The sequence below is a fragment of the Erythrolamprus reginae genome, chromosome 1, assembly GCF_031021105.1.
Source record: "Erythrolamprus reginae isolate rEryReg1 chromosome 1, rEryReg1.hap1, whole genome shotgun sequence".
Classification (NCBI taxonomy): Eukaryota; Metazoa; Chordata; class Lepidosauria; order Squamata; family Dipsadidae; genus Erythrolamprus; species Erythrolamprus reginae.
In genome coordinates, this window is record NC_091950.1 from 324,231,322 (window position 1) to 324,246,633 (window position 15,312).

At 39.0% G+C, this 15,312-nt stretch overlaps 1 protein-coding gene across 4 annotated transcripts in view; it reads left to right on the plus strand.

Annotated features, from left to right (window-relative positions):
* TIAM2 (TIAM Rac1 associated GEF 2) overlaps nt 1-15,312 on the plus strand; it is a 183,198-nt gene that overhangs the window by 107,155 nt on the left and 60,731 nt on the right. For 2 of the 4 annotated variants that reach the window (XM_070733750.1, XM_070733751.1), the window contains exons 12-14: nt 1,509-1,587; nt 2,273-2,365; nt 4,904-5,161. In XM_070733750.1, coding sequence (XP_070589851.1) covers nt 1,509-1,587; nt 2,273-2,365; nt 4,904-5,161 — 430 coding nt within the window. The remainder of the gene's footprint in view (nt 1-1,508; nt 1,588-2,272; nt 2,366-4,903; nt 5,162-15,312) is intronic. The other 2 variants (XM_070733752.1, XM_070733753.1) reach the window with 1 other exon arrangement.

The window sequence follows — 15,312 nt, forward strand, 5'->3', positions numbered from 1 at the left end:
TGGAATGGGCAGGAAATTAACTGACCTGAGCACACAAAGCCTGAAATATTAATCAAAGTATTGAAATAATTTGAATCTTCCGGCACAAATTGCCCAGCAGTTTAGCACACATCACCACCAAAATCAATAAATATGCTCAGTTGGAATATGCCCCGTATTTGGAATCGGGGAGGAAAGTGTTTTCAGGCAGAAGATCCCCTCCCTGATTCCAAAAACGGAGCCTGCAAAAACCAAAAAAGACCATTGGGTGGCGGGTAGCTCTCTTTTTGAAATTGAGGAGGAAAGAGTTTTTGGGTGGCAGCACTGGCCAGAACTACCTGCTGCCTGAAACGCAACGCTCTTTTTTGGTCTCTGCATGCTCCATTTTTGCCAAAACTCTGAAGGGTGGGAGGCTGACAGGTGGGCAACACACCCAATTTTTGACCCTCTTTTTGGGAGTAAAAAGGTGCATTTTATACTCTGACAAATTTATTTATTATTAGATTTGTATGCCGCCCCTCTCCGAAGGTGTTTTTTTTTAAATTAGCTAAAGAAAGAAAATAAATGGCATGGGGACCAGAATAAAATACATTTTAATTTGAATGTAATTAAAGCAAAACCTAGATAGGCTATTTTCCCAGGTATTTTGTATTTTTTTGGTTACATTAAAACGAAAGAATTATGTAGTTATTTTAAGAGGAGATCTGTTTTTCATATGCCTCAGAATTTAGACCCTACAACTTTTTATTAAGTTAGGGTGAGGCATGCCACCATTTATAGAAGAGAAGTTCTCACCATTCTCACTGATATTCAGTACAGTCTGCTAAACTGCCTGGTGATTCTAATCTCCCTGAGCTTTGTAACACCGCCTTGATTTATTGCTGCTCTGTTATATTAGGAGCCAAAAACAGAAGTGATAAGGCAGCAGCTTTATTCATGTATCTGTTGTCATCACATGTCAAGTGAGCTGAAGGACCTTATTTGTCTACGCAAGAGTGGACAGCTAAAGAGAACAAAGCTATCTCCCTCTTCACCTGTACTTGATACTTGAGGTGTTGTTGTTTTTTTAAGTAGCACATCATTCATACCGAAAGTGTGACCAAGCCAGGGAAAAAATTACTTAAAGGATTAGAACTGAATCTAGGCAATAACAGACAGAGGTGAAATTTTGCTTCTTGTCTAAATATAGATTATGGGTAGATTCTCTATCATGTTGGCTTTAATATGTTAAATGATTTTTTAAGTTAACTATCATAATTTTAAAATATAAATGTCATTTTTTCAGTGCTCTAGTCCAAAATACTGTACAGTGACTGAAATAAAATTTAACAAATGAGGTACAGAATCCCAGTAGAGTTGATAAGATAGTTGGCAGTTTTCTACTCTTTAATAGCTTCCAAAAACAGCCTCACAAAGCATCTGCTTAATGGAAGAGCTGATTCTAATAGTGACACTATTGGGTTTATTTGTTGTTTGAACTTGTGTATCTATCCCCAGTTCATCTTGAGATTATATTATCTCTCCTACAGATATATGACGAAATAGAAATCTTTCCTTTGAGCATCTACCATGCGCATCTTACTAAGAAAGAGGATGTAGTTGATTTTGGTAAGTCAGCAATTAACTGAATGAAGAAACTGTTTAAAGTTCTTGCTTTGTTGACTTGGTTAGTCCTTTAGTTCTGTTTCTTATATTGTTAGCCAAGGATATAGTGTGTCTTTGAAGTTGGGGTTCTGTTTAACTTTCTTAGAGAAGATTTTGATAGAATGAAGTACATAGGGCCTTTAGATAAATGGAACCAAAAGAAATTATGATAAGAGTGATTTGGTTTTAAAGATTAAGAAAGATGGCATGCCCTCTGTTTAAGATACGATGTTATAAGCAGTGAAGGGCTACCAAAATTTTTACTACCACACTGTAGGTGTGGCTTATGCAGGACACCCTGTATTTTCTTTCAATATCTTTCGGTGCAAATTGGGTGCTCTGGGGTAGAGCTCCATTTTCGCTACCCCACTGCATTCTCCCCCATCCGGGCAGTAGTCCAGCCCTGGTTATAAGACTACAAACAATGATATTCTGTCATTAATAATTATTTTCCAATGGCCTGTATTTTACTTCTATGTTATTTAAGATGTATACAGTATTAACGAGACACAGCATTTTAAGTAATATAAAAATATATTCTTTCTGGGGAATTGCTACTGAATACTAATTCTGTGTAGCTTATTTTAAGACAGTGGTAATGACTCACACTTTTAAAGAAGGCAAATCTGATTTTTTTTTTAAATTCCAGGATTTGCAGTCACAGTACAAGTTGATGAACACCAGCATCTTACCCATATCTTTATAAGTGATGTTCTTCCCGATGGGATAGCTTACAGAGAAGGTTTGTGCCGTTTCTCTCATTTACATTATTTTATAATGCATAAATCTAAAACTAAAATAAGCCACCTAAAATATAAGTTATAGACAGGATACAAATATTCAAGGGAGGGTGTATGGGTGTATGGAGGGAGGAATCATTTTATCTCTTTCCTTTTTGGTGGTGGGTAGGTCTATCAAAACATTCTTAGATTCCTAGCACTGACAGGGGAAGATTTTTGTTATAGAGATGGACAGCGTAGCATTATTATAGCACAGCATGTTCATTCAATTGAATTCGGTGATTCCCTACTGGCTCGGTCCTGGAGGCGGGCGGGCGCACTCCCACATGAGATTTTGCTTCTGCGCATGCATGAAAGCAAAGAAATTAGCGAAAACCACCAAAATCTTGTGCGAGAACATTCGCATGCATAAGATTTTGGTGATTTTTGTTGACTTCTTTGCTTTTGCGCATGTGCGGAAGCAAAGAAAGGCCGAAAATTGGCAAAATCTCACACGTGCAAGTGTCCTCATGTGATATTTCGGCGGTTTTTGCTGATTTCTTTACTTCCGCGTATGCACGGAAGCATAATCTTGCACGGGGGTATGCGGGGCTGCGCATGTGCATGGCAGGGACACGCAGATGCACATGATATTGCCATTTTTGCTACCAGATTGGCGATCCCAGGTGTATTGTGGGTACCCCAATACTGATTGAATTTATATGGCAGTCTGTCTTGCTTACATGTGACTCTAAGCAGTGTACACAATTAAAATAAAAATACAAAATTCAACCATTAAACTCAACTGATGGCAGCTAAAAATTACAATAATAAAAAGAAGGGAGAGTGTAGTCTTGACTTATAAACAGTGCCCAGTGTCATTTAACAAGCTCTACATTTTCATGGGATTCCCAAGTCCAATAGCAAAACCAAACTTTGAGGGACTTTCAGAAGATCCATTGGATTGGGGCCAACCTCACCTTGAAGGAATTATATTCCAGGGGGCTTGTTACATAGGAGAAAAAGCCCTCATCCTGAGTGTTACCAAGTGAAGATTCTTGGCTAAGGGGCCTACCGTATGTCTCTCCTGTCAGACCTGATGGCATGGGGTCCGGGCAATTGGGGACAGGTGGTCCCTCAAATAATTTGACCCCATGCCACGTGGGGCTTTAAATGTCATAACCAGCACCTTTAGTTTGACTGAGAAGCAAATTGACAGCCAATGCAATTCACAGAGCAGAGGTGTAACATGTGCCAATCTTGGAGTACAGTGGTCCCTTGACTTTTGCGGGTCCGACTTTCGCGGAAGGGCTATACCAGGGGTTTTGAAAAAATATTAATGAAAAAAATACTCAGTGTTTTTTTTGAACACCATGGGTTTTCCCGATCTGTCCCTCCTCCGGGGGCGAGCATGGAAGCCAAGCTGTGGCTTTTTTCCCCTTGTGCCTATGTCTCTTGTACAATTATCCAGAGGAAGAGCAATTTTACTCTTTTCCCTCCAATATTTAGCTTCTTGGTTAGAAAAAATGCCTGCAGAGTGGTGATATGCTTGTCTTGTTCTCACAGTAACAGAGGACTAGAGAAGTCTTCCCCATGCAGCCTTCCCTGAGCAGGACCACCTTGAAACCGCCAAACCCCTCTCTGCTCCGATAGACAGGGGCGCTGAGGAGGGCGGGGGGGGGGAGGAGAGAGGGAGGAACCCCGAGCCACCCTCCTCTTGCGCCCAAGCCCCAGCTTTTCAAATGCGGCACTTCCCCGGGCTTCCATATACACATGGTGGGTAGCCATGCTAGAGAGTTGTTCTCCAAGAAGCAAGCAGATAGCTGTGCATTTATTGTATATGAATAGAGAAAACATGTTGAGCGAAATATCATCTACTTCATTGGGTGAAATCACTGATTTCAGCAGCCCTATCCTAGACAACACATTGAGTTAAATAGAGTTTTAGCTGAGTAAATCAATTTTGCTATAAGACTATTCAGAGAATTTCATCTTGCCACATCAATCCATGTCTTTATTTATGCTTCAAATTGTTATTAATTCTACATGACAAGGATGATAGGATCCAATGTCGTTTTTCACGGCTGTTGAATCCACTCACTTCTTACATTCCTTTATTGCCCATTTTCCCAGGGATTTTGTTCAGTTTAACTATCTTCTGGTTATTGTACTCACTGGATGAAATTCTAAGCTAAAATGGAAGGGAAGGCTTTAGAATTTAAAAATAAATTTATTTTATTTATTTATTTGTGTGCAATGCTGAAAAAAGGATTTAGACCAGTAGCTTTTTATGCTAGTTCACTGCCTTGACAGCTTTATTAAACTATGGAAAAGTTGCTCTACTATTGTGCTTTATAACAAGCAGGATACTTATGTTATGTAAACCTTATTTTTTGCAAAACATTTGTTGGATTTATTATTTCATCATAATACATTCCATAAACTTTCATGTGGTAAGATTTTTTAAAAAAACATTTTTAATTGTTTGTTACAATATGCTTTATTGTGCCCTCCTGCTGTTGTGTCTACCCTGTCTGTCTTTTGCTTTTTCCTGCTCCCAGGCTTGTGTGTTGGCAATGAAATTTTGATTATAAATGGAGAATCTGTATCTGAGCTTGATCTCAGGCAGATGGAATTGCTGTTCTCGGAGAAAAGCGTGCATCTAACATTGACCACAAATCTCAAAGGCGCTAAGACATTATATACTTCTTTGCAAGATGGTGTCATTTCCAAGGAGGCAAGAAAGTTCTTGCCCCCACATAACCAATCAGAACTTTTGGAGGAATTTCTGGATAACTTCAGATTGAATACAGCAAATGGTGAGATGATGCTTGAAGTTTTACAGTGAACTTCCTGCATAAAATGAGCACATGCAATATTTTTAATGCCATCTCAACTTTTCATTTTTTGCTAAACACAGAAACTTTTAGAAGGAAATATTAAAAACATAGTTGTATTTTTATAAGCAATACCTTCATAACAGGAGTTATAGGAGAATTAAGCATTTTTAAGATGGAAGATCCATTGATCGATCGATTGATTAATTACCATGTTTTCCCCAAAATATGACCCAGTCTTATATTTTTTGGTCTCAAAAATAAGCATTAGGGCTTATTTTTGGGAAAACTTGATTCCAGGGTGATCAGGCCAGCTGGGTGCCCCTGCCCCTGGCTCATGTACAAGGGGCTATAAGAGCACAGGGACTGACAGTATCCGGCGGCACCTGCAGCCCACCGGTCCCTTGATCAGTGTACTCCGGGGTTGTGCAGCCTGTGTAGCGCAGGTGAGTTGATTTTCTGTCCAAGCAGCAGGCAGAGGCGGGGTGGTGGTGAGGCAGGTAATCTCGACACGCGTGGGCTGCAGGCCAGCCAAGAGACGTGATGATGAGCCTCCTGTGGTCGGCCGCCCGCTCCGTCCCATTGACTTGGCTTTCTTGTGGCCTGTGTGGTGCATCGAGATTGCATGCCTCTCCCTGCCTCTGCCTGCTGCTTGGATAGGTAATTAACTCACCTGTGCCACACAGGCTGACAGGCACTGTCAGCTTGCATGTGCTCGCTGCCTCCAGGTTTAAGTCATAGAAACATAGAAAAAGACCTCATGGTCCATCTAGTCTTCCCTTAAACTATTTCTTGTATTTTATCTTAGGGTGGATACATATTTATCCCAGGCATGTTTACATTCAGTTACTATGGATTTACCAACCACATCTGCTGGAAGTTTGTTCCAAGCATCTACTACTCTTTCAGTAAAATAATATTTTCTCACGTTGTTTCGGATCTTTCCCCCAGCTAACCTCAGATTGTGCCCCTCTGTTCTTGTGTTCACTTTCCTATTAAAAACACTTCCCTCCTGAACCTTATTCAACACTTTAACATATTGAAATATTTTGATCATGTCCTGCCTTTCCCTTCTGTCCTCCAGACTATACAGATTGAGTTCATTAAGTCTTTCTTGATAAGTTTTATGCTTAAGACCTTCCACCATTTTTGTAGCCTGTTTTTGGACCCATTCAATTTTATCAATATCTTTTTGTAGATGAGGTCTCCAGAACTGAACACAGTATTCCAAATGTTGTCTCACCAGCGCTCTATACAGTCTCCCTCCCAGAACCCCCCTCTCCACTCAGCTACTAAGCTTACTGGGTGGTGTTGAGTCAGTCACTCTCTTTCAGTCTAATGTGTCTTACAGGGTTGTGGTGTCATTAATTGAGGGGTAACCCTTAATGTATGCTGCCTGGAACCTTTAAGGAAAGGCAGGATATAAATGCAATGCACCAAAAAATAAAATAACTTGATCCAACAAATTAATGTTTCATTTTCTGCTCAAAATTATAAATATTCAAATATTTAAAGAATGTATGGCAATACGACATATCTTAGAATAATATCTGTGTTGTAATATTATGTAGCACTCACTACATGTAGGTCAAACCAGCTTGCAGTGCTTTTAATGAGATTTAGGTCATGGAATGGGAAGCTGTGAAAATATCGCGTGGGACAATCGAAGGCAGGTTATCACTTCCTTTCTAGCCATTTTCGATGATAAATTACTTCCCAAATCTGTTCTTCTGTTAATGTCCTAAATAACACAAGTGAATATATTTTTCTTCATTGCTGGAATATCAGTTTCCATTGCTGATTGGCTGAATGTAATCTATGGGGAGGGTGGGGCGTGCGGGAAAGCAAACTTCTGTTTAGTTCTTCAGTAAAGTCACACAAAATATGGTTACTTGGCCTGTATTTCTGCTTTGAAGTCATCAGGTTCCTATATCAGTATCGCTCATTAAATGTGCAGCTTCCCTTGGCTAAGTGTAATTGAAATTTGTCTTTTTGGGGACAAGTGATTCATAATATTGACACTGCTGAAGCATTTTGCAGACTAAATTAAGTACAGTATGTCATTTCGATACTTTTTCAGCCGAAATTTGAAAATGCTTTTCTAGAAATCATTTTGTTTCCCATATAATAGTAGAGCAAGAAGTATAACTCTGAATTCTTGGATGGAAGTATAGCATCCAAATCGCAAGAGTTAATTAGCTATGTTCAGGCAGTGACTTGAATATGCGAAGGGCTCTTGTGCTGGAAAACATGGCCTACCTGTTTTTTCTTCTGTCCTCACACAATGAAAGAGGACTTCTGAAAGGGAATGGCATTTGCACTGCTTTGAACAGTTATTCTATGTAGGAATAACCATGCAGGACCTAATTGTGCTGATAGCAACATTGAAGTTCCTCATCTGTTCAGGCAAAAGTCTGGTAAAGATACCATATTTTTGGGAGCATTTTTTTCCTCCTAAAAGAGACTGAAAATTTGTGTGAGTCTTGGGACCGTCTTCTTCCTCATGCATCCCAGTGGCCAGTTAGGTCCCACAGAGTTGGCCTTCTCCAGGTCCCGTCGGCCAAACAATGTTGCCTGGCGGGGCCTCGGGGAAGAGCCTTTTGTGTGGCGGCCCTGGCCCTCTGGAATGAACTCCCTCCAGAGATACATACTGCCCCCTCCCTCCTGGTCTTTCGTAAAGCTCTGAAGACCTATCTCTGCCCGGGGGCATGGGGACCGTAAGCCATGAGATTGTCCCCGGGCGATATGAATGATTGAACTGGTGAATGTGGATGACTGCATAAGGGGTTTTAGATTTTTATTATTTTTGTATATGTCTTTTTTAAATAATTAGATTTCTCACATAAATTGTTTGTATTTACAATGTTGTATGCTGCCTTGAGTCACTTCAAGAAGGACGACATAGAAATCTAACAAACTGTTCTGCCAGCGTGTCTCAGCCGCCTGTAATTACAGGGTAATTAGTCCAGGAAGACACACACCACATGATAAAAGGAAAACCCAAAAGTTTTTATAAACAGAAAACCAGAAACAGCTCCCTTTTTAAATGTCAAAGGGATTTTCTGGTACACACAAGGCACATGTGAAATGAAGTCCAATTGCTCACCGAATAACTGGGAAATTGAATCCAATTCTAAAGTCCAGAGAGTCCACACACACAATCCTGAAGAGCAAAACCCACAATCTTGACGAAACAATGAATCAGATAAACTGCCATGAGACTAAAACACCAGGCTGCACTTTTATCTGTAGCACTAATTACAGCAGCCCCACCCAACCACAGGTGGCCTCATTTTCTCTTGTAATAATCCTTCAGTTGTTGTCTCCTATGCATCACTCTACGCATGCATGGATGTGTCATTGTTCAGAATCCAGGGATGATACAGATGACTGATCTCCTCCTGGGCTGTCTGCCAAACTCCCCTCTTCCCTGTCACTCACGCTTCCTTGGGCAGAGGAGACTTCGTCGGCAGATTCTACTGGGAGCAAAACAGGCCTGTGGCATGTGGATGTCTCCCTCACCTCCACATTCCTTGGGGCAGTAGCTGGGCCAGAGCTAACCACAACACAAACAAACAAACAAACAAACAAACAAACAAACAAACAAACATTCCAATTATAGCCTTGCCCATCCTTGTGTTTTTGGGTTCCATGCATTATGTTTTCAGCTTCCAAACGCTCTATACATGGTGCCCAAAATGGCTGCCTGGAGCAGCTGCTGCCTTCTCTTACACCTTCCCCGCTTTGCCTGCTTTAGCCACTGGAGCTCCCTCTGAGGATCAGCTGTGCTTTTGAAGCTGTTTTTCAGTCCAAACATGAGCTAAGCGATCTTCCGTGCTTTGCTTGCTTTTCTAATTACTGCTCCCTCCGACAATCAGCTGTGCTTTAGAAGCACAGCACAGCCATCCCCAACCTCAAAACCAGTGAGCCAACGAATGTGCTGAAGCTTATCCCCCACCACCCCCAACCTCAAAACCAGCAAGTGAACTAATATGCTGAAGCTGACCAGGTTAAAGACTAGCTATATGAATACCTGGTGGGCAGAATTCTCCCCCCCTCCCTATTTTCCTCTCCATAAACTAAGGTACATCTTACACTTCAGTGCGTCTTATACTCCAAAAACGATGGTACAGTGTTCCCTCGATTTTCGCGGGAAATGCATTCCGAGACCACCCGCGAAAGTCGAATTTCCGCGAAGTAGAGATGCGGAAGTAAATACACCATTTTTGGCTATGAACAGTAGTATCACAAGCCATCCCTTAACACTTTAAACTCCTAAATTATCCTTTCCCATTCCCTTAACAACCATTTACTCACCATTATTACTGGTACTCACCTTTGAATAAAACACTTAGTGATTCTGATATTTATAAACATAATTATTTATTAACAATAATTATTTTTTTTGTTATTTATTTGCAAAAATTATTAGCTTGGCAATGACATATGACATCATCGGGCAGGAAAAACCATGGTATAGAAAAAAACCCGCGAAGTATTTTTTAATTACTATTTTTTTAAAAACCGTGGTATAGGCTATTCGCAAAGTTCGAACCCGCGAAAATCGAGGGAACACTGTATATTGTTCTGTTTTACTTTTTTGTGGCCAGTTAGTACAGTGCTGTGTCCAATTCTGCAGTGTATCCAGAATATTTTGGAAACTAGTCCTTGAAGCAAGGTTAAAGCTATACTTTATTTATGTAAGAGAAGATTTAATAGAAGGGATGCTAGTATTAATTTCAGCAGTTTCTGCAGGAGGAAGCAGACTCTCTTTCTCTGGAAATATTAAACAGATAGCTTTCTGACGGGCGTCATCATTGCAGTTTCTTACACTGAGCAAGTATTAGATTCGTTACCTCTCTAAGCTCCATTCCAATACTAAAATGTAATTATTCTTTTGTAGTGCTAAATGTGAAAAATCATTAGAGAGAGCTTTTTGGATTGATAATTATAAAGCAGCTTTATTAGGTCATGTTTAAAATAAAAACGTGATTGCAAAACTTAGAGTACAATTAGTAGCATTTATCTTCTAAGACTGTTCCAGTTAAATGAAATTGGAGTATAAAAGCTCCTGTCATAAAATGAAAAATATGGAGCTAAGAAATTATAGTTCATTTTTTAGAATTTACACTCAATTTATTAGTTTGATACAATAGGCAAGTATTACCTGGCATATTTACCATGTTAAGAGCACCTGCTGTATAACTAGTGATGCTGATCTTCTAGAATACATTTTATACCTTTTATTTATCTCCACTTATAGCTTTATAATAAAACTCCTGTGGCTGTCTGATTCAAAGAGAAGCTGAGGTAGACATGTGTACTATGAACAAGAGCAGGAACAATGATTAGGACAGTACATTTGTTAAAAAGTCACATTTATTAGATTTATTTAGCCTATAGCAAATGTTTCTGCAGATGGTTTATAATAGAAACAAACCCCAAATGGATTTTCTGTTTTTCCTGCTCATGTGCTTCCTCAGTAGCTGCCCTGGTTAATTTGAAGTGATTTATCAGCCTAATTGTTAAAATCTGACTCTGAAAATATTAATTTTGATTAATAGTATCTTGATAATCCTACTCCATTTTCTAAGACTACATCCATAGTGGAGTAAAATGCAAGAATTCCCATTTATTGATCAGAACAAAGATATGTTTACCCTTGATGTTTCTAGCTATGGCTACCAGCTGTTTTTAAGAAGCTCAAAAGGCTTCTTAAAAAGGCTTTTTTTCCCATCAGACCTCTGAGAATTCAGTTTATGTTGTAGCAAAGAGGAGACATTTCCTTTTTGTTTCCAACTTTTTTTCCAATCATGCAGTAAATTACAAAAAGTTTATGAAAAAAGATTTGTCTGTAACAAATACATGGTTAAACATAAGGTTATTTCTCTATTCACATGCCAAAGGAATTATTATAACTCTTAAAATATGTATTTGTTTGCTTTAGAATATTCATGACTGGGAGAGCCAGTGGTAACAAGGTCAGCCAATGAATAGGCATAGCAACTCAGTCAGCCAATAGGAGCTAACTACTTTTGAGTCTGTGCAGAGAATTGAAACTAAAGCTTAAGGGCTGGGCGTTGCTCACTCTTCACTCCGCACTCTCTCCTCTCTGTACTCTTCCACTCTGAACTCTGCTGAAATGAAACTAACTGTTCTCTGCTGTCTGCTTGAAAAACTCTGCAAATGATATTGTAAATTCATCTGTTGCTATATTTATAAAGAAGTTTATTAATCCATCTGAAGTATAAAGAAGTTTATTAATCCAGCTTCTGGTTTTGAGTTTTGCAACAAACTAATAGTTTGTGATAGAGATAATTAGTGAAGGATGCATGAAGGAGTAGGAATCCATAGTAGGGATAAACCATTTCTTGGTAGTCAAGAGTGGATCTTGGGGGTGGGGGTGGGAAAGAGATTTGGAAGAAAAGGAAAGACATTTTAAAAAGACATGGAAGAAAAGAAAAATGTGAAAGAAATTAGAGTGAAACTATTATAACTTGATTGCAAAAATATATGAATATGTATTGGTAGTCATATTCATACAATTCACTTACTGACCATTCAAAGTTACAACAGGATTGAAAACAGTGATTTATAACTACTTTCACACATCCGACTGTTGCAACACCCTAATGGTCACGTGATCAAAATTTGGATGCCTGGCAATTGATTCATATTTATGATTGTTGCACTGTCCCAGGGTCATGCTATCGTTATTTGCGATCAACAAAAGTCGGTGTGGAAGCCAGATTCAGTTAATGACCATGTCACTAACTTAACAACTGCAGTGATTCACTTAATTACCTGTGGCAAGAAAGGTCGTAAAATGGCTCAAAATGGACTTAACAAATGTTAAACTCAACACTAGAAAGTTTAGGCTCAATTGTGATAGTACGTTGAGGCCTATTTGTGTTATAAAGATTAAATTAATTAAATTGTATGGAAAGATCATGAAAGTGATGTGCATCCTGAAAAATGCTTGAGGATGTAGAAGATTGGACTGAAGTTATGTTAAAATGTGAATGTAGTTTCTTTATGGAGTGACTTGTAGGATACATTTGTGCCCCACAATTTGATAAGCATCCTGATTTTTCTGTACAAAAGGAAAAGTTGTAAAAATGAATGAGGAGAAAATAAGAGACTAGTTGTGTGAACTGCTTGGTAGAATTCGGACTGAAGCAATTCAAAAGGGGACCATCCACAAAATTTGGGATCTGCGCAGCAACTTTAGAGCATATTTTCCCCAAATTTTGTAGACTGTCCTCTTTATCAGGTCTGTGGGAAATTCATGAATGTGAGAAATAAAGTTGTCTCTCTCTCTCTCTCTCTCTCTCTCTCTCTCTCTCTGTGTGTGTGTGTGTGTGTGTGTGTGTGTGTGTATATATATATATATATATATATATATATATATATATACTGTATATATATATATATATATATATATATATATATTCACCAGCTAGCTATTTTCATTGTTGAGGATAAAAATATAATTTTACATTTTCTTGAGTCTCATTTCTGAACCATTATAAAAGGCTCCAGTGTCTGTCTCCTTTTCAATAGAATAAGCTATAAAAGTATTTTAAATTTAGCATCCCTGGTTTAATGGCTTATTTTGCCCATACTTTGTAGAAACATTATCCCATGCAGTGCTGTTTCCTTCTTTTTCTTTCAACTCAGAAAATGGGCTGAATTTATCTTAACCATTATGCAATGAATTATCTGGTCCAATCATGTCAGGGTGACTGAGATGCTTGAATATGCTTGACTAAGCTCTTCAGGGCATAGCTAAACAAGGATCTTAATGACATACTAGGAAAAAACCTCCATATAGTTGATTTCCTTCTCTCAACCCTCAATCTTCTCTCAAAGGCTCCATTCTTCTTTATTCTTTATTCCTTCTGCCCACTTCAGATTAATTCTAATACTTCTTTCTTCCAATACTTTAACTGACCTTTTGCCCTGGGCTTCACGGTCTTGTATATGGATGTTATTGTTTAATGTAACTCTGTTCTTTCTAAAGAGTTTTGGTTTTCAATTTATCTCCCATAGATCAAGATAATTAAATGTCTACCATAGATTTCCCTTCTTGTCTAGAGCTAGCAGACATAGAGGCCCTTCCAGCCACTATTTTCACTACCTGCAAGAATGTATTGGTTGAAATGAAATCCTAATGAAGTTGAAGAAGTTTAGTCTACTTCGCATCAGTTGCATAACAGCTCTGACCCTCATTGAACTAATATGTGTTTTAAGCGTATCAAAAATTTAACAACTAAAAAAGGGGGACACTTCAAAGTGGCTTCGGTATTGGACATTGATTGGTTGTAGGTTGTGGGTGGTGTGGGAGAGCATTATTAGGTAGGAATGTTTTGTGAATTGTGACATTTTGAAACCAAAATGTGTTATGCAAGCTTTGTTGTCTTCAATGGCTTTCTGTCATTTTATCTCATTTTATTATAGGGTCATTCTTCTATAGGTGTCCACTTGACTGATTTTTGTAGCCTTATTTGAAAAGAAACCATCACAAAAGCAACATATATGATAGAAAAATGTGCTCTTTCTAATGAAATAAAAATAAGGATGATTGAAGGTGAGAAAACAGAGAGCTCTGTTTCATCACCTTCAATCATCTTCATTAGAAAGAGTTGCTTTTGTGATGCTTTCTTTTCAAATAAGGGTTCAATTTCACTTGGTCCATTTAATAAAGACTGACCCTATATCGATGATCCACAGTGGATCTTTCTGTGGTAAAATCCCTTCTGTGGGACGAGCTGTCCCTCTTAGATACAGTCTGGAAAGATTGTTCTAATATTCCTTGAACTAAATTGTCTTTACACCATCATGGTTTTGAGAATTATTTCTGTTGTGTCCAGAGGACAGTTAGGCCTTGTACCCGCCCCATATTCCTTGGGCGGGAAAATACTGCAAGGTGATTGGTTGGCTCAGCCTGGCAGCCCGGGATATATATAGCTGCCAGGCACAGCCATGTTGTTGTTGTCTTGTTTCCATTCTGTGAACCATTACCTTCTGCTCTAATAAAAAGAACCCTTACTTACTCAGAGAGTCTGCAGTTGATTCTTGTAAGGACTTAACCATTTCATTATTTAGGAATCCTTACGTGTACCCCAAAGAGGTTTCTTGCTCTGAAATATACAGGTGAAATTCGAAAAATTAGAATATCATGCTAATGTTCATTTATTTCAGTAATTATTTAGAGTGGGGGAAAGTGCTAAGTCCTGCTGGAAGTCACCATCCCCATAAAGCTCATATTCACATGGAAACATAGAGTGCTCCAAAATCTCCTGGTAGACGGCTGTGTTGACCCTGGACTTAATGAAGCACAGTGGACCAACACCAGCAGATGACATGGCTCCCCAAATCAACACAGTCTGTGGAAACATTTGCATCTCATTCAGAAACCAAGGACCCCCAGAGTATGGAGGAAGAATGGAGAGGAACACACTGCAAGATGCTTGAGGTCCATTGTAAAGATTCCACAGTCTGTGTTGATTTGGGGAGCCGTGTCATCCGCTGGTATTGGTCTACTGTGCTTCATTAAGTCCAGGTTCAACGCAGCTGTCTACCAGATGATTTTGGAGCATTTCATGCTTCCTTCCGCATATGAACTTTATGGGGATAGTGATTTAACTTTTCCAGCAGGACATGGCACCTGCCCACACTGCCAAAAGCACAAAAACCTGCTTCAATGACTGTGGGATTATTGTCCTTGATTGGCCAGCAAATTCACCTGACCTGAACTCCATAGAGAATCTATAGGGCATTGCCAAGAGAAAGATGAGAGACATGAGACTGAACAATGTAGAAGAGCTAAAGGCTGCTATTGAAACATCCTGGTCTGCCATAAAACTTCAGCAGTGCCACAGGTTGATAGCGTCCATGCCACACTGCATTGAGGCAGTAATTTCTGCAAAAGGGACCCAGACCAAGTACTGAGTACATATGCATGCTTATACTTTTCAGAGGTCCAAAATTCTATGTACAATCCTTGTTTTATTGATTGCATGTAATATTCTAATTTTCTGGGATGGTGGATTTGGAATTTTCATGAGCTGTACCCCATAATCATCACAATTATGACATATCACGGCTTGAATTATCTTGCCTTGCATGTT